Source organism: Anthonomus grandis, chromosome 14 (genome assembly GCF_022605725.1).
Source record: "Anthonomus grandis grandis chromosome 14, icAntGran1.3, whole genome shotgun sequence".
NCBI lineage: Eukaryota > Metazoa > Arthropoda > Insecta > Coleoptera > Curculionidae > Anthonomus > Anthonomus grandis.
In genome coordinates, this window is record NC_065559.1 from 6,570,027 (window position 1) to 6,589,035 (window position 19,009).

A 19,009-nucleotide genomic window follows, 5' to 3' on the forward strand; every position below is an offset into this window, starting at 1 on the left:
TTTCGGTAGAAGGTAAAAACGATTTTGACAAATTTCAGTTTTTTTTGGATATCTCCGGAAGTATCCGAAATTTTAAAATTATTTAAACGTCATTTAATTAAGCTCCAAAATGCGCAACTTTGCCTCTATTTAACCGACCCCGTAACTCCCACGGTTTCCAAGATCCCAATGGTCACCGTCGAATTTGGGACACCCTGTACATTAAATTTAGGCTTTACTATATGTATAGCAAGTATGTTTTATACTATTATTTTATGAATCTAACTTGTAAGTTTTTCCAACTGTATATTTGGTATTGCCTCATATATATAAACAACAAACAAACTTTTCAGACATTTCTGATTGTGCTCTTATTTGGGGTTGTTTCATAATATTGGTATCCTTATCAGGTTTAGAAATTAATGAGATTTATCGATTTTAAATCATAATGATATAATTATTCCAGTAAGTGTTAGTCCACTCCTCAAAGTGGGATGCTCCACATTCAGTCTTTGAGGCTATTTTTAATATTCCAAATGTACCGGAGGTTATTGTCAGTGATCACTTTTATTTTAATTTTAAACAGATCTATTGTTTGACAATTGTAAATTGGAATTTTGTGTGCGACTGTCATATTGTCAATCTGGTTGTGTCTAAATTTTATGACACTTTGCATTCTACGAGTATAATTGAACTCTATACAGCCGTTGTCTTTTACAGAACCCCTAGATTGCCTAAATAGATATCGTAGGATTTAACTTTAAAGGATATAATTTTGAAAAAGAAAGAAGAATATGAAAACTTTAAGCAGTCATAATGCATCATTTTAGAGACATGTCAATTCAAAACCGAGAGATGCCGAGTATCCTTAAACTATGGTCTATAACAATATTGAATTGAGTGATCCTTGTTCCAATTTAAAACTTGTTCAATATTTTCCCTGGATATTTCTTGTGAAAAGTCTGGGTGTACTCCAGGTTCCTGTTACTGATGACTTTAATGGGTTAAGTGAGTTAAAACTTACTCTTGGTCCTAACTCAGACGGCATCCCTGTGGTTTCTTTTTAGTCATGTAGATTTATGCTTGCCCAAGTTTTACGTAATATTTTTAATCTGTCAATAAATAGGGGCATTTTTTCACAATTTTAGAAAAAAAACTTTGATTTCGAAATTGTTTGAGGCATTGGTGGCATTGGGGGGTGAACATCATGCCTTCATGAGGGATCCACCATTACCAACCTTTTATATCAAAAACAGGCTTTGTTGGAGGCCTTAACACGTTAACTGCCAGTCCCAATTAGAAAAAAAAAATTACCTTGTCCCCATTTTTTATTAAAAACAGTGTCTGTGTGCATCAAAACGAACGCATGTGTAAAAATTTATGTAATTTTTGCTTTTTTTAGTTTAAAAAAGCTGTGTCCAAATATGGTACACATGGTACCTGATTGTACAGGTTTTATTTTTTTATGTCGTAAACCATGGGTACCTTATCTGGACATGTACAAGGTCAATGTTGATTCGCCTGGAGAGATGGCAGCAGTTGTACGGTTTTCACTAGAAGCGCAAATACCACGTGCATTTTATGTTTGTTGCCTTCTTCAGTCATTCTTTCTATAAAAATCGGTGTAAAAACATGTTGTTTTGTGAGCTATAATTTGGAGGAGCAATGGCGGCAAAGAAAAGAATTATTTCTGATACTGAGATGCAACAAGCAGTGGAGGCTGCAGCAGAAGAAATAGAGATTTATAGAGACCTCGACATGAGTGACGAGTTTTCAAATATCTCAGATTCTGATTTGGATCCGACATATTTGGCAGGCGAGATATCTTCAAGCAGTTCTGAAGAAGACCGCCCTAAAAAGAAAAAGATGAAGTATGTACGTCAGTTAGGTACGTAGGAGGTTTGGCAATTCCATTTTTTATACATAGTTTATTTTCTAAAATGTTATTAAAAAAAAAACAGTGTTGTACAAAGTTTCAATATACTAACTCGCGTACGAAACTAAGTGAAATACTTATGTATATCAAATTTAACGTCTAAAATTCATATTTTCTCTTCATAGTAATGATTATCTTCTTATACACTACCCTCCATTTTTTTAGATACTTCCGAGCCTTCAACATCTGCCCAGTTAGATATAGACATAGATTCTTCAGGCAATGATCAAAGACCGGAGTGGAGACCAGCTTCAGGAAATTTTTCGACATTCACTCTACCAATGAATATTAGAATTTCACTAGCCTTGCAGACCCAAATGCGCGGTAAGGATGAACTTCATTTTTTTGAATTACTTGTATCCGACGATGTTATTAATAAGATTGTTTTCGAAACAAATCGATACGCGGAACAGCAAATTATTCTTGCCATAACGAATGAAAATATTGGCAAATATTCTCGCCTAAATGCATGGGTGGATACTAATTATAACGAAATACGAACATTTATTGCTATTTTAATTTGGATGGGATTGGATAAAAAACCATCACTAAAAGATTATTGGCGCAAACATCCATTATATAAAAACGAAATATCAAAATATTTGCCGCGGAATAGATTTGAGCTGCTTTTACGTATGTTTCATTTGGCAAATAATGAAGATTGTCCTCCCAATGCTTCCGGCTTCATAAAACTCAATGCCTTGTTGATATGCTGAACAAGAATGCTTCTTTCTGCATTATTCCAGAAGAGTCTCTTTGCATCGATGAAACCATGATACCTTTCCGAGGTAAATTATCCTTTCGACAGTATATAAAAGGAAAACGGCATAAGTTCGGCATTAAAGTTTATAAATTATGTCTAGATGGAGGATTTACTTACAGCCTGAAAGCATATTATGGTAAAGAGAAAATAAATGGACAATCGGTTGCGGAATCTATTGTTATGGAAATCTTGCAACCATTGCTTGATAGTGGCCGGACCCTTTTTGCAGACAATTGGTACACCGCTATTCCTCTTGCGGGAAACTTGCAAAATAGATCAACTCATCTAGTTGGAACGACTCGTAAAAACAGAAGAAACCTACCAAAGTCTGTAGTTGATGCAAAATTAAAAAAGGGGAAATTGTTGCAAAACAAAATAAAAATAAAGTTGTTGTTATGAAGTACATGACAAGAGGGACGTGCTCTTCTTATCCACAAAACATACAGATGAACTAAAGGAAGTACACCATATAGAGGGTCCTAGGCTCAAACCTTCTGCAATAATGCCAAATCATTTGTTGATATGTCAGACCAAATGTCAACTTATTCAAATTCTCTCAGAAAGTCAATTAAATGATACAGAAAATTGGCCTTTGAATTTATCACAGGTACCTCAGTCGTAAATGCCTTAATTCTGAACAATAAAATTAACGAGAAAAAAATTTCATTAACGATTTTCAAAGAAAATCTTGCCATGCAACTTTTGGAAACGGCAGTACCGCCAATCCCAATGAATCCCTCAAAAGAGCACAAAGTTTCCGAAAAGACAGATAACGAGAAAAAGCTAAAAAGAGGCAGGTGCAGATATTGCTACGAAAAAAACTCACAGGAAAAGGGGCAAAAAAGAACAGGGGCGTAATTATGCTGTAAAAAATACCAAAAGAGTTTCCCTCGTATGTCTAGGTTATGACGAAAATATTTTTATTTGTATGGACTGTTTTTTCCAAAAACATGTTTTTAAAAATATAAAATAATCTTTTCATTTTGAAGTATTTTGTTTTTAAAATTAGTTTGTTTATTTTATAATTATAAATAACAATTTTACATGTTAAATTACTGCCCATTGAAAAAATAAACGTATCATTTAAAAACGTCAGTATTTTGTGTCATATTATTTCGAAAAACAAAAATATTCCCGAGCCATTCTCAAACAAACTATTTCCTACGCCAGACCAATCTATACATACATTTCAATCAACGCTTAATGTGGCGGCCCCATGTACACATGGCTTAAAAGGTAAGAAGTTCTGTGTCCACTGATGGTACACATGGCGCTGAATAAAAATTGACTGTGTCCATATACGGTACACATGGCAGTTAACGAATTAAAGAGTACGTGGTAGTTTGATCCCGGTTATACCAATTTTTCCAAGGCCTTTAACTAGACTGACTTGTACTTGCTCGGGAAATACTCGACGTATAGAATTTTTGGTAATCTGTTGGGGTGGTTTGGTAAGTTCCTTAAGGGTCAAAGATAAACAACTAAGAAATAAAAAACTGTATCTGCAGAAGTTGTGATAATATCAGGTGTTCCTCAAGGTGGGCATCTCTCTGCATTTCTTTTTGATTATTTAATCAATGGTATTGGATCTATCTTTTGTTTCACATCATATCTCATTTTGCGAATGATTTAAAAATATCTAGGGTCATAAAGTTACCTTCAGATTGTCGGATGGTAAAATGATCCATAGAAAATAGATTTATTTTCAATAGTAATAAATGTAGAGTAATATCCTTCATTATTGATCATCATTTAGAAGAGCTTTTGAAATTATTGATTGGAATATTTTAATTCAAAAATTAGAAATATTAGGAATTAAGGTTGCAGTCTTAAACTGGGTTAAGTCTTATCTATGTAAGCAGAGTCCAACGTGTTAAGTATGTTAGTTGTCTGTCTGGTGTTCTTGATGTTATGTTTGGTGTACCGCAACGCACAGTGTTAGGTCCATTATTGTTTACACTACATATAAATGATATGATAAAAGTAGTCAAAAAATAAAAAATCGTATTATTTGCAGACGATTCCATGATTTACACAGTTAATAAAAATCTTAGTGAACCGGTATCTAATATAAACACTGATCTTACTAACTTATTTGGCCTGCTCTGCCATAATAAACTGGGTTTAAATACCAATAAATCAAAATTCTGTGTGCTTAACAGAAAACCAAGATTAAGCCAGGTAGACATTGACGCTATGGACATTATTGTAGATGGAGAAAAAATTCTTTTTGAAAAGGAAAAAAAATGCTTAAGGACTATTTTGGACGCAAGCATAAACTTTCATGCGCATGCTCAAGAGGAAGTTTTCAAAGAAAGTTAGATTTGTATCACGCATAGGAAAAAATCTACCGATGCACACAAAACTAATGCTTTATAATGCCTTTACCCCAATATATAATAAACCAGTTGGCAATAATACAAAATAGAGCTATAAGACTGATTCTTAAATGTAATCGTTATACCCCAGTTGTGTCTATGTTAAACGTCCTAGGTATGTTGTCTGTGAACCAAAAAATTATGTTTAATATTTATCTGTTAATTTTTAAATTAAAACATCGTCTGCTACCAGATTATATCTGTAATAAATTGACAATTTTTAGTGATGTTCACAATTATCTTACTCGCAACCGAACAGATTTCCTAGTTGACAGATGTAATACAACTCAGTTGCTCAAGTCAATATTATATAGGGGCTTAATAGAATTCAATAGGTTACCGGCTACTCTTAAATCCTGTGATAGTTTTAACGTGTTTAAAAGGCTCTTGAGAACATTTGTTCTAGATATTTAGTATTTGTCATATTTTATTTCAACTTATGTTTTGTTATTTATTTACGTTTAGCTTAATATTTTATTTGTATGAGTTATTTTTACCTTGTATATGTTTGTTTTTATTACCTTTTTTCATATTCCCACTCATATGTGAATGCATAATATTAAACATATTTATTTGCCAACAATACTCGTACCTTATACCAGCACTATTATTGTAATATTATCCTTATTTTTTAATTTTTTTTTTGGTTTTTCATTTTAGTTTATTAGTTTTTAATATTATATTAAATGCCATACTATGTATTTTATTTTTATGTAGCAGATTTTGCTTAATAAAGAAAGATTATACATTATTACTAATTGCATGATTTTCAGCTTAAACGACAGTATTATATTTATAGGGGATGTGGTTTGATCATAAATTTACCTTTTCTTAGCCTATTGGTTACATTATTTTAATGATATGATTGATATTTATTGCTAGATTTAATGAATATTATAAAGTGGTCTAAAATTACATCACTTTTAAACTTATCTTCCTTGGAAAGCAGAAATGAATTCCAATATGTAACTTTTATAAAAATCATTAATAATATATTACATACCCCTGATCTGCTTAGTTATCATGTATCTTCCATTAATTCTAGAAATACATGACGTTTTAATGTTAATTTTTACGGAAATAACTATGGAATTAATGATCCAATTTTTAGAATTTATAATTTAGTAAATTCTGTGATAAAAAGTAATGATATTGATCTATTTTATGATTCACTTAATAGACAAGTTTTATACTGAATTGTTGCTAAACTAAACTTGGTATTTATTTTGCATTTCCTTTCAATCAGTGATTTGACCTACGTATCTCGCTTCTCCTTAACTATCACTTGTGAAATGATTTTGAACTTGTCAAATGTTGTTACTAATTACTGTAATAACTAAAATGTTGTATAAATATATTCTTTTGAATCAAATAGTTACCTCCTTCAAAGCAAAACATGGTCGAGTTAGGACGCGTACAACCTTCATCCGGAATATCTAATTTCAACGGTAACAAATCCTTCAGTCCGTAGTCGGCAAACGCAGGATTCATCCTCAAAAGACCTCCCTGACCTTCACGAAGTTTCCTGCAATAATTAATTCCCTTTAAAATAAATGTCTTTTGCATAAATATTATATTTATACCTGGCGAATTGTTCGGTAACACCATAAACAGTGTTCCCATCCAAAACACCGGTGAGTGTGTTGTAAGGAACTTTGGAACCCAAACGACATCCGGGACGAGCAGCAGGGAACGACCTGACGAAATTCAGACATTTAACGTTAAATATGTTGTAAAAATAGTCATCTTCAGGAATTAAAATCTCGTTACAGTAGGGATGTTTTAGGTGGGGCGGTAGGTTGCAGCAATCTTCCGGATCGTTTCGGTTAAACGGATCTGAAAAGACAAATTAAATGTTCTTACTCTATAGAAACTTGTAACTCTACATAATAATGATTGATTACGCAACGTTTCATTGTTAGGGGATCATCATCAATATTTTTGAAAGCTTATTTCATTACCTATTTAATATTATTGAATAGTTTTACAATGGATTGAAAGAGTATTTATACCTAGTAGTCAAAGGCTTTACACAAGTCTAAATCCACGTAACGATTGTGATTTTCTATGAAAGCTGATGAGTTTCTTTACCAGAAAGTTTTCCAGATAGTGAGTAATTTTTCAATGCATTGAAAGAATCTTGATGGCTTTACAAAAAATTTTAATATTTTGAAAATTTATATAACGATTTCATTGGTTTTATTTTTCTGTGAAAATTCAATGAGCCTCTTGACCTAGAAGGTTCTTACACGTTTCCTTGTAAATTCAACCGTTTTGGAGATATTGAGCAATTTTCAAAGGACTGAAAAAATTTTTATGCTGTGAAAGGATTTACAAGAAACTAAATATTTCGACAATCCACTTTGATTGAATTTTTTTTTTTCGAAATCGAACTCACTATACCAGCGTCTTATTTAGGTTACCTAGATTACGAAAATACCAGGTTATAACAGGATTCGAGCAGAACTAAGGGAATGAAAGCACTTTGAAAATTCGGAAAAAGTCGTTTTTCGACCTCGTTTTTAAGGCCAAAAATGGGCTCCAAAAATGCGATATCTCAGCTACTAGAAGAGCTACGACCTTGCGGATGGTCTCGTTGAATTCAAAAAGACGAAACTAAGACAGAACTGTTGAAATTTTCTTGATAGTCGAGAGTTTGGGATTTTTCATTTTTCGGGTATACCCCCCGTATCGAATTTTTTCACCAAAAATTTTTTTTTTTCGAAATCGAACTAATTATAGCAGAGTCTTATTTAGGTCACCTAGATCACGAAAATACCGGGTTATAACAGGATTTAAGCATAACTAGGGGAATGAGAGCACTTTGAAAATTCGAAAAAAGTCGTTTTTCGACCTCGTTTTTGACGCCAAAAATGGGCTCCAAAAATGCGATATCTCAGCTACTAGAAGAGCTACGACCTTGCGGATGGTCTCGTTGGATTCCAAAGGACGAAACTAAGACAGAACTGTTGAAATTTTCTTGATAGTCCCCATAGAAGCCGAGATATCGACCTCCAAAATTTGAGATTTTTCATTTTACGGGTATACCCCCGTATCGAATTTTTTCACAAAAAATTATTTTTTTTTGAAATTGAACTAACTATACCAGCGTCTTATTTAGGTCACCTAGATTACGAAAATACCGGGTTATAACAGGATTCGAGCAGAACTAGGGCAATGAGAGCACTTTGAAAATTCGGAAAAAGTCGTTTTTCGACCTCGTTTTTTGGGCCAAAAATGGTCTCCAAAAAAGCGATATCTCAGCTACTAGAAGAGCTACGACCTTGCAGATAGTATCGTTAGATTCAAAAGGAGGAAACTAAGACAGAACCGTTGAAATTTTCGCGATAGTCCCCATAGAAGCCAAAATATCGACCTCGAAAGTTTGGGATTTTTCATTTTTAGGGTATACCCCTCCGTATCGAATTTTTCCACCAAAAAAATTTTTTTTCGAATTCGAATTAACTATATCAGCGTCTTATTTAGGTCACCTAGATCACGAAAATACCGGGTTATAACAGGATTCAAGCAGAACTAAGGGAATGAGAGCACTTTAAAAATTCGGAAAAAGTCGTTTTTCGACCTCGTTTTTGAGGCCAAAAATGGGCTCCAAAAATGCGATATCTCAGCTACTAGACGAGCTACAACCTTGCGGATGGTCTCGTTGGATTCAAAAGCATGAAACCAAGACAGAACCGTCGAAGTTTTCTCAATAGTCCCCATAGAAGCCGAGATATCGACCTCCAAAGTTTGGGATTTTTCATTTTTCGGGTATACCCCCCCGTATCGAATTTTTTCACCAACATTTTTTTTTCGAATTGGAACTAACTATATCAGCGTCTTATTTAGGTCACCTAGATCACGAAAATACCGGGATATAACAGGATTCGAGTAAAACTAAGGGAATGAGAGCACTTTGAAAATTCGGAAAAAGTCGTTTTTCGACCTCGTTTTTGAGGCCAAAAATGGGCTCCAAAAATGCGATATCTCAGCTACTAGAAGAGCTACGACCTGGCGGATGGCCTCGTTGGATTCAAAAAGACGAAACTAAGACAGAACTGTCGAAATTTTCTCGATAGTCCCCATAGAAGCCGAGATATCGACCTCGAAAATTTAGAATTTTTCATTTTTCGGGTATACCCCCCCGTATCGAATTTTTTAACAAAAAATTTTTTTTTTCGAAATAGAACTAACTATACCAGCGTCTTATTTAGGTCACTTAGATTACGAAAATACTGGGTTATAATAGGATTCGAGCAGAACTAAGGGAATGAGAGCACTTTGAAAATTCGGAAAAAGTCGTTTTTTGACCTCGTTTTTGAGGCCAAAAATAGACTCCAAAAATGCAATATCTCAGCTACTAGAAGAGCTACGACCTTGCGGATGGTCTCGTTACATTTAAAAGGACGAAACTAAGACAGAACCGTCGAAATTTTCTCGAAAGTCCCCATAGAAGCCGAGATATCGACCTCCAAAGTTTGGGATTTTTCATTTTTCGGGTATACCTCCCCGTAGTTTAATATGAAAGCTGAGGGTATCTTGGTTTTTCCTACAAGTTTCCCTGTAAATTCAATCCTTCTGGAGATATTGAGTAATATTTCAATGAATTGAAAAAAATCTTGATGCTGTCAAAAGCTTTACAAAAATGTAAATATTTTGAAACTTCAACGAACCGATTTTACTTTCATATGATAGTTAATGAGATTCTTTATCAAAAAGGTCCTTACAAGATTCCTTGCAAATGAAATCGTTCTAGAGATATTGACCAATTTTTCAATGAATTCAAAAAAAAAAACTTGATGCTGTCAAAGGCTTTACAAAAATCATAGTAATTTGAAAATTCGTGTAATGGTTTTATTGATTTTAGTTTAGTATGAAAGCTAATGGGCTTCCATATCAAAAATCCTTATACGTTTCCACGTAAATTTAACGATTTTGGAGATATAGAATAATATTTCAATGGATTAAAAAAATCTTGATGCTGTCAAAAGCTTTACAAAAAATTCGAACATTTAAAAAATTCTTTATGATTTTATTGATTTTAGTTTTAGATGAAAGCTAATGAGCTTGTTTATCAAAAAGGTTCTTATAGGTTTTCTTGTAAAAATTCAACCATTTTAGAGATATTGAGTAATTTTCAATGGATTGGAAAAATCTTGATGCTGTCAAATGCCTTACAAAAAATCTTAAGCTGAAAGCTGATGAAGTTCTTTATCAAAAAGGTTCTTACACGTCTTCTTATAAATTCAACCGTTTTGGAGATATTGGGTAATTTTTCAATTATTGAAAAGACCTTGATACTGTCAAAGGATTTACAAAAATCTAATTATTTTAAGATTTCATTTAACGATAATACTGATTGTAGCTTTATAGAAAAGGTGATGGGTATGTTAACTAAAATTCTACATTCTACAATCTATTTCACAATAATTTTTGTACTTTTCATGCAACCTCCGTGAGAACGAGAGAGAGATGGGTAGGATAGAGAATTTTCACTTATAAATTAGTTTTTATCCTCAAGGTATTTACAATATATCAAAGTAAGTGTAACATCATCAATAAGAGTAACCACCTTACATACTATTTAAATCAAACACTTACCTAAAGGAGTTGCTGTTAAAGTATAATCGTGATCCATGAACTGACCCCAAGCGATGATCATAACAGTTCCGGCATGATCATGAAAACCGGAGTCCGGATGCATTGTTCTGGATACGACACGAGAGGGCGGTAACTGTCTTCCGGATATACTGATACGAGGTTCAGACATACCGTCAGCAAAGAGTGGTCCCATTAATCTAAATGTTGAGTTATCTAAGTATTGCATTTATTTAACTATTAATGGATTTTTACCTGGTAAATGGCGTATTGGTAGCTCCCCAAGTGGGATGATCCAAGTTGGTACACAACCCATCATACCTCCTATACTTTCCAGCTCGACATTCAACGTTCGATAAATATGGAGGACACACTTCACGAATCAAGGTCTTACTTGTGTCAATCAAGGGTAAATTTCTTTCAATATTTTCGTAGCTCAAGCCATAACTATGGGAGAGGGTTATGTAAAAAAGTTACTTGTATTGAGTTATTTACTTACGTTTTAGCTAAATTTATTGAAATATCTAAGAGTAGCTCTCCAACTGTGGCGACATCTTCTGGTTTCCAGTCTCCATGTGGCTGGGCCACAGCTGAAAGTAAATTTTTTAATTACTATCTGATATTCAATCAAATATAATACCCAAAATGACTCCCAGGCATTGTGGATGTAGGCATGTAAAGCAGAAAATAAACAGAACAAGATCAGAACAATTATTCTGATCCTCAAAGCATTATCAAGGTAGATTTCTCTAAATACTTTCAGAGGATTTATGGAAATAAGATTCTTTCAGATAAGGTGTCTTTCAAAAAGTCTTCAAGAGTATTAGTTTTACATAGTCAATGAAAAGACATACTAGGCTTCCAAAGAGGCTAGTCAACTGCAGATGCAGACCGCAAGAATTTACTCGTGAATGTTTTCTTTGATTTACCCCGAGAATTTGACTTGGTAAAACATGACATTTTCCTGAAAGCTTAAGAGATTTAGTGTGACGGGTATGTTACTGAAATGCAGATAAGTACATAGCTATTGTCACTCTGATCTGCAATTTTTGGCTTTTGTTGCTGATAGTCCTCACACAGTACCATTCAGCTTTCTTATTTTATATGCAGATGATAAGCCTTGACTTATAATCAATAGTTTGCTAATTAAAGTAAAAAAACTTAAAACAACGTGAATTATACAATAAGCAAGTACTTAAATATTTCGTTCTTTTATTTGGTAAGCGCAAAAGTAAGACTAGACTATGGATATTTCCGGAATTAATGTAACCGAGGTTAGTATTGCTACTAATCTTATGCTGGTTAGCCTATATAAACTTTATCCTTAAAGAACTTGTTACTCATTACTTACTGTCATTTGCAAGTTAAGAGCTATAGCTGACAGAAAATTTGTGTTATTCATAGCATCTTTATTATTTGCCGAATTACTTAGTGACATGAAGTAACTAACTGCTCAAGAATGAATGATGCATTTATTGCACAGAAGAAAGTTGTTCAACAATGTTCTCCTAAACTCCTATAAGAAATAATGCAATGGACTTCAGTCCAGAGATCATGGTGGTCAATTTACAGGAGCATTACGTCTCTATTTATTTGAGTACTGCTGACTAACATTTAATGCAAAATATAATAGAGTTCTATCTCTCATATATCTCTCCGAAGTTGTAAGGGTAAATCTTCTTGTAAATCTGGCAGCGTATTTTGTAGATGTTAAATTTGCCTGGTTACTATGTGGATAAATGACAGGACCAACAGCATGATTTTAGTTATTCCAGTTCATACATTAATTTTAAAATAATTTAGAAAATTCAACTTTGATAGCATAAAGATAAGTTCGTTATGAAAATTCGTCTTCCTTGCTCCTTCCTGCTTGATCATTATTAATGAGCATATATTTATCAAAATTAAGTAAAAACATCTTGAACTGATATTTTATGCTACGGAACTCATATATTACAATAGTACATCGTGAACAACTGTTACTCTACTCCTTACCAACCCTTCCGGTGCCTATTTCTAAATCTTCTCCATCACTTGTCGTAGGAGTCTTTCAAGAGCAGCAAACATTGATATTTCGTATACTATGACTTGGAAAACTTTCGGAGTAAACTCTAACAAAGTGTAGACTCAAACTCAAACAATGCTATATTCTGCATTGAGGTATTGCACTACCATAACTGCCTTTCACTTTGCATGATAATTCACGATATTGCATTGATTAAAACTAAGCAACTTTGTACTAAGATAAGTCAACTGGGCTGATTTTGGTCTAATATATGTAATAAGCTTTTTTAAAGGCTTTAGAAACTTTTTCTGGAACTTGCTACATAGATTTGCACCTGTGCTAACGGTTTCATAATCAAGGCATGGTCCTATTTATCATAATGGTTTATTTATTGTAAATTGATAATTATGTTTGTAATTTTATTGATAAATAAAATTACATTATTTGGAATTTGAATGGAAAATTTTCATTTTTTAAATATACAGTTGCTTGTAAAAGTGACTCAATTGTGTTTTACTTCCAAGCCAATAAGGAAATTGGAAAATAAGTTATTCTGTCGAAAATAAAACGAAATTTTCTTCCAGGCAATTGAATAATGAATAAATATATTTTTTCTCTAATTATACAATTTCCTAGAAAAATGGATTATGATTATTTTACTTCCAGACAAGTGAAAAAAAAATTGAACTGCCTGGAAGAAAATAAAAATTAGAATATTTGTTCCGGGCAGTAAAATAATGGATGAACTTTTTCCTTTAACTAGAGGAATTGCCTGGAAAAAATGTTTAAAATTTGTTTTACTTCCAGGCAAATGGGGAAATTAGAAAAAAAATTGAACTGCCTGGAAGAAAATAAATATTGGAATATTTGTTCCGGGCAGTTAAATAATTAATGAAATTTTTCTCTTTAATTATACAATTGCCTGAAAAAAATGTTTCAATTTTGTTTTACTTCCAGGCAAATGAGGAAATTGGAAAAAAAATTCAACTGCCTGGAAAAAAATGAAAATTAGAATATTTGTTTCAGGCAGTAAAATAATGGATGATTTTTTTTTCATTAATTATACAATTGCCTGAAAAAAATGTTTCAATTTTGTTTTACTTCCAGGCAAGTGAGGCAATTGAAAACAAGAATTTGAACTGCCTGAAAGAAAACATAAATTAAAATATCTATTTAAGGCAGTTGAACCAAACCAGTTCTTTAATATATATTTTTTTTAGTTTCACTCCAATGCCTAGAAAAATAAGCCACTTTGGTAGAATTTGTTATTTTTCATATTTGAAAGTGCCCTTTTTTCTTCGAATCTTACTCGTTTTGGGTAGATATAGGTTGGTAGTAATGTTTCCTGGATAGGTTTTTACTTCCTTGTGTTTACTCCCTTGCTTTTTTATCCTGTACATGTTTTTGTTGCCTGTGTTATTCATATTTCCTCTCACAACTTTCAGATTTTGTTGTATTGGTTTCTCTAGTGTCTCTTCGGGTCCATCGGTGGATGTCTTTATTTAATTCCTTTAGTGTTTTGTAATTAGAGTCGTATTTTTCGGTGACCTGTCTTCTTTTATTTAGGAATTCTTTGATATTATGACATATTGATATTATCTCCCTTAGATCGCTTTCTAAATTTTGTAGATGCCTGGCTTGTATATCTTTATATTTATCATTGTTCTCTGCGGTGATTTTGACATCTTTTGGTTTTTTCTATTTTTAATGAAAATAACAATATTTGTTTATATTTCTCCAATTTAAATTTATTCCAGGAATTTTTACTAAGAAATTAAAGGATTAAGCAGCTACTGGGTTTTTTCTCTGGATTTTATATAACGGTTTTCACTTCAGACATTTTTATTTGTTCTGGAGATTTTTTCCAGGGATTCAATTTATGACATTTTCTATGTCTTGTGTTCGTTATTAATTTTAATTACGATATCAAACCAACAGTTGTTTACCGATCATCTTAAACTGTTTATCTCAGTTAACTATGTTAGGGATTGAATCATAAGATTACAAAATAGTATATTTACTAGACATGTGGAGTAATTTAAATAAATTGGTTATGAATTCTAGTGAGTCTTTTATTTTGTCAATAACTTTCAGTATAAAATAAATAATGTACTTAGATTTAAGTAGGGTGATCCATACAAGCTTATTTAGCTCATTGTTTGGAATTGTTTTAGATGCTAAGAAAATGTGGATAAAGTCTAAATGTTAGAATATGTATTACTTATATAGTTTTATACATATCAAAAATACCTGCTAATTGAAAGATTACAAGATAAAATTTTAAACTTTAAAGTTGGATGAGGTTTATGTACAGATTGGGATATGTACCAATACCTACCTAACCCAACCCAACCCGTAGTGCTGCAACCCATTAATTAAGATTTTATGACTTACACAGTCGAAAGCTTTAGAAAAATCGTAGAAAATTGTTTCTATCGAGTGAGCTTTTTAGACAGGATTACAGTCAATTAAAAAGAGAAAACATAGTATCGTTGATGCATTTGTTATTCAAGAATCCAAATTGATGGGATATTTTATATTAAAACAGGAAAAAAATATTTTTTTTCATCCATCTTTCAATAGTCTTGGATAGTATGGGAAGGAGTGCAAGTAGACGATAACTGGATTAGACCTTAATATGCAACGAAATAATAGTCCTCCTCTAATGGTGTTGATTCAGTAATCCTTTATCTGATTCAACACCATAGGCATTACGGAAGCCATATTGTAATTTTTGGTCGCTAGGAAGTTCCTCTGATCCTAATAATGTGGTGTTTTTGTGCCCTTCAGAATAAGCTTTTCCAGATTCTCTATGGAGGAAAGAAACGAAAAGCCTAAGAGATCTTAATATGGAACCATCCCTTGGTCTAGGCAACAAGTACTTGCCACATCAGATGACATTATCGGGTTCATAAAAAGTCCACCATCGTCCCTTTTACTTTTTTGAGCAAATTTTAAATTTTCTCATACTTAGTTGCAGCTATAGCGTTCTTATTAAAAATGAATTTGGTTAAATTTGGCCTCACCAGAATTTGTTACCAATGTTACCGGTCAAATATCTTTAAAGATGTAACTGGAGAGTGGAGAGAAGGAGAAGAATCCATAAATTAGCCTTTTTGCATAAACTGATTAATAAAAGATGCAGATCTGTACATCTATAGAGAGAAATGATTTTATTACTTAAAATCGTTAATTCTTAATAATTTATTAATAATTCAAGAATGTTAAAACAATTCTTCTTTTCCTTCTTTTTATTATTATATTTAATGACTTACCTATCCTTTTCCTGGCATCCAAATAGGCAGCGTTGATGGCATCGTATGTAATGCAAGTATGAGGTCCAGTATAATCACTAAAAATAAAACACAAAATTTTGAAACGCAGAAGGACAAATTCTTAAGTTAAAAGTTTAGCAATAAAATATTCCTCTCAATTGCTTGGAAAGTCAACCTAAAAGAATATTTTATATTTATATTAATTGTCATTTTTATTACTCCTTTTATTAATAATTCTATTTACAGAACTAGTAACACTTTTATTGAAGTTTTATTACTATAAGTTACTTTATCATGTTTCTTTTTCTTCACTTGAATCATTTATATTTCCCGAACATACTTCGTCCATTTTTGACTGTCATAAACATCCACCGAGTCACCTGATGCTCTACTTCTTCTTGACCTTCTTCTTGTTCTTCTTTCAGATCACTTCTAACCATTTTTTTATTATTTCTAGTGGTGTGAATTAATTCTCCTGTGTTATCTGTTCCTGATCAATATTTGATAAACCCCTTCTTCCCTTTGTTTTTCCTTCTAATAGTACTTGGAGCTAATGGTACTTTGCGTTGCGTAATACGTACACTGTTTCTGTCCTTATGCTTATAGCCTGAGGCTCATATTCATCATAAAAAAACAAACCTAAATCTTAAATCATATTTTCAGAAAAAATCATTAATGCTCTTAGAGACTTGCTGAAAAGGAACACGGTTCATTATGCCAACGTCGAAAAAAAAATCTTAATATCTTTCAATAGGTATTTTTTAAATATTACTATCCTTGGCAGAAGTTCAAGTATAAAAGCTTCGTTTAGACTTGTTTTTTTATTATATTCCTCAGCATGGCTCCATCATTTAACGTCAAGCATGCTGCATGAATGATTAAAATGCCCCACAAAACCAAAGAACTAGACTAAGTCCCTGAATAATATTGACAATTTCAACACCAAGTTTAAACTTAAAATCTGAATCTCTGAAGGATACTCTAATTTGTACTAGAGCATGTTAATCAGATTTAAAATCAGAGGTGAGAGTCACAATGTTCTTTTTGTCAAATAGTATAGAGAAATCTAAGTAATCCAGTGGCAGGATGGTTCCTTTTTACCGCTTTCTTCGTTGATAATATGAATTTCCCATACCAGATTAAGATAGCACAGTATATTCAGATATAGAAAATTGGTCGAGTCATTATTTTTTTCAAAACAACATCATGTTCAAAAAATGACACCCTACCAACTGAAGCTTTGGTAGTAGTGGTTAGACGTTTATATCAAGAAGCTCTTTTTACTCACAACGACTCGCTGACACTCTGTTTTTTCATTTTTTTTCTTACAAATGAACCTTAAAGTAATCCATTAGCAGGATGGGCTCTAAATAATTCCTGTTTACTACTTTCTTGGTTAGTGATGATTGAATGAGTCTTTCTATATCAGACCACCTGGGAAGATTAAAATACTTCACTAGATTTAGGTGCAGAAATTTGTTGAAATCTAGACCATATTCAGGAAATAACACCACACTACCCAGGCATCAAAGTCTATTTGAATCAACGTTGATAAGACAGCACAATGTCATAATTGAGACAACGTTGTTTGTGTTTATTGAGTCAACGTCGTATTTTACGTTGGTCTCAATATTCAATTCAACGTTAAATAGATATATTATTGATGTCAGATCTACTTATAAAGAATATTTCAATTTTGAATCAATGTGTCCTTGGTAAATATAGTTAAGTGATTAAAAGGAACCAAAGTTACACCTGCGCTACAGTAAGTCTCAGTTTGAGTATAGAAAATTGAGCAAATAATTAAGTCACTGCACTCCAATTAAAGCATTCTAATTTATATGACCATATGAAATTATATTCTTAAAATATCACTTAGTATCAGAAAATAAGTTAATGTTTGTTTTAAAAACTGAAGTCTGCATGCAAGAGTTATTTAACGTTGTATAAACCTCCGAGAAATTATGTTGATCGTCATGTTGCTTTTAAAATGTCTATTGAACGTTGATTTTTAATACATCAACGTCTACGTTACTAATTGACCTTTTTTCAACGTTGAGTCAACTGCTTCTTACTGCTGTGTACATATAGAATGTTTTAATTTTGATATATCACCATTCTGTTCTCGGTAAATATAATAAAGTTGTCAAATTAAAGCAATGTTACGCCTGCACTATAGTAAGTCTCAGTTTGAGTATAGAAAATTGAGCAAGTAATTAAGTCACTCCACTCTAATTAATTAAACCATTCCTATTTATAGGGTAACTATATGAAATATGTTTTTTAAAGCTTAACGTTTGTTTTAAAAATTGAAATCTTTGTTGTTTAACGTTGTAAAAACCTCTGTAAAATTACGTTGATCATCATTTTGCTGTCTATTCAACGTTCATTTTTGCTACAGCAACGTCTACGTTGCCAATCGACCTTTCTTCAATGTTGTTTTAACTGTCCCTTGCTGCTTGGGTAATGGTTGAATATTTATATCAAGAAGGTCATTTTACTCACTGTCAATGACTCACTTCCAGACTGTTAAAATCATTATGATACCTCAGACTCTTTTACATCTCATTTCCTTCTTATAAATGAATCATTGGCAGATTTGCTTAATAATATGAATTTTCCATACCAGATCGCCTGATAAGATTTAAATAGTTCAGTAGATTTAAGTACAGAAAGTAGATTAGGTCATTATTTCACGAGTCATGATATCTAAGTAAGTTCAGAAACTGACATCACACCAACTAAAGCTTTGGAGGTAATGGCTAGACATTTAAGTCAAGAAGGTCATTTTACTCACAATGAATCGCTTCCTCTTTATTAAAATTAGTATGATACCGTAGACTCTTTTTTATTTCATCTTTTTCTAATGATTCCATCTTAAGATACTGACGATGACGTGTTCAAGACTGTTTATTGACTGTCTGAGTACAGCCAACTGAGAAGTATGATTTAAAGATCAAATTTCAAGATATGGTACGAAGATGGCTACTAATACTGTATTCAGATCTAAGTCATATCAAATCAACTTACTTTAAAAATTTATAAATTAATTAACTGAGAATATGGTAAATTATA

General features: G+C 32.4%; 1 protein-coding gene across 1 annotated transcript in view; it reads right to left on the reverse strand.

The window, feature by feature from the left end:
• The window catches only part of LOC126744788 (peroxidase), an 80,215-nt gene that overhangs the window by 19,820 nt on the left and 41,386 nt on the right, over positions 1 to 19,009 (reverse strand). The window contains exons 3-8 of the mRNA XM_050452345.1: positions 15,935 to 16,011; positions 11,154 to 11,244; positions 10,910 to 11,101; positions 10,658 to 10,854; positions 6,640 to 6,892; positions 6,436 to 6,581 (exon numbers count right to left, since the gene is read on the reverse strand). Coding sequence (XP_050308302.1) covers positions 6,436 to 6,581; positions 6,640 to 6,892; positions 10,658 to 10,854; positions 10,910 to 11,101; positions 11,154 to 11,244; positions 15,935 to 16,011 — 956 coding nt within the window. The remainder of the gene's footprint in view (positions 1 to 6,435; positions 6,582 to 6,639; positions 6,893 to 10,657; positions 10,855 to 10,909; positions 11,102 to 11,153; positions 11,245 to 15,934; positions 16,012 to 19,009) is intronic.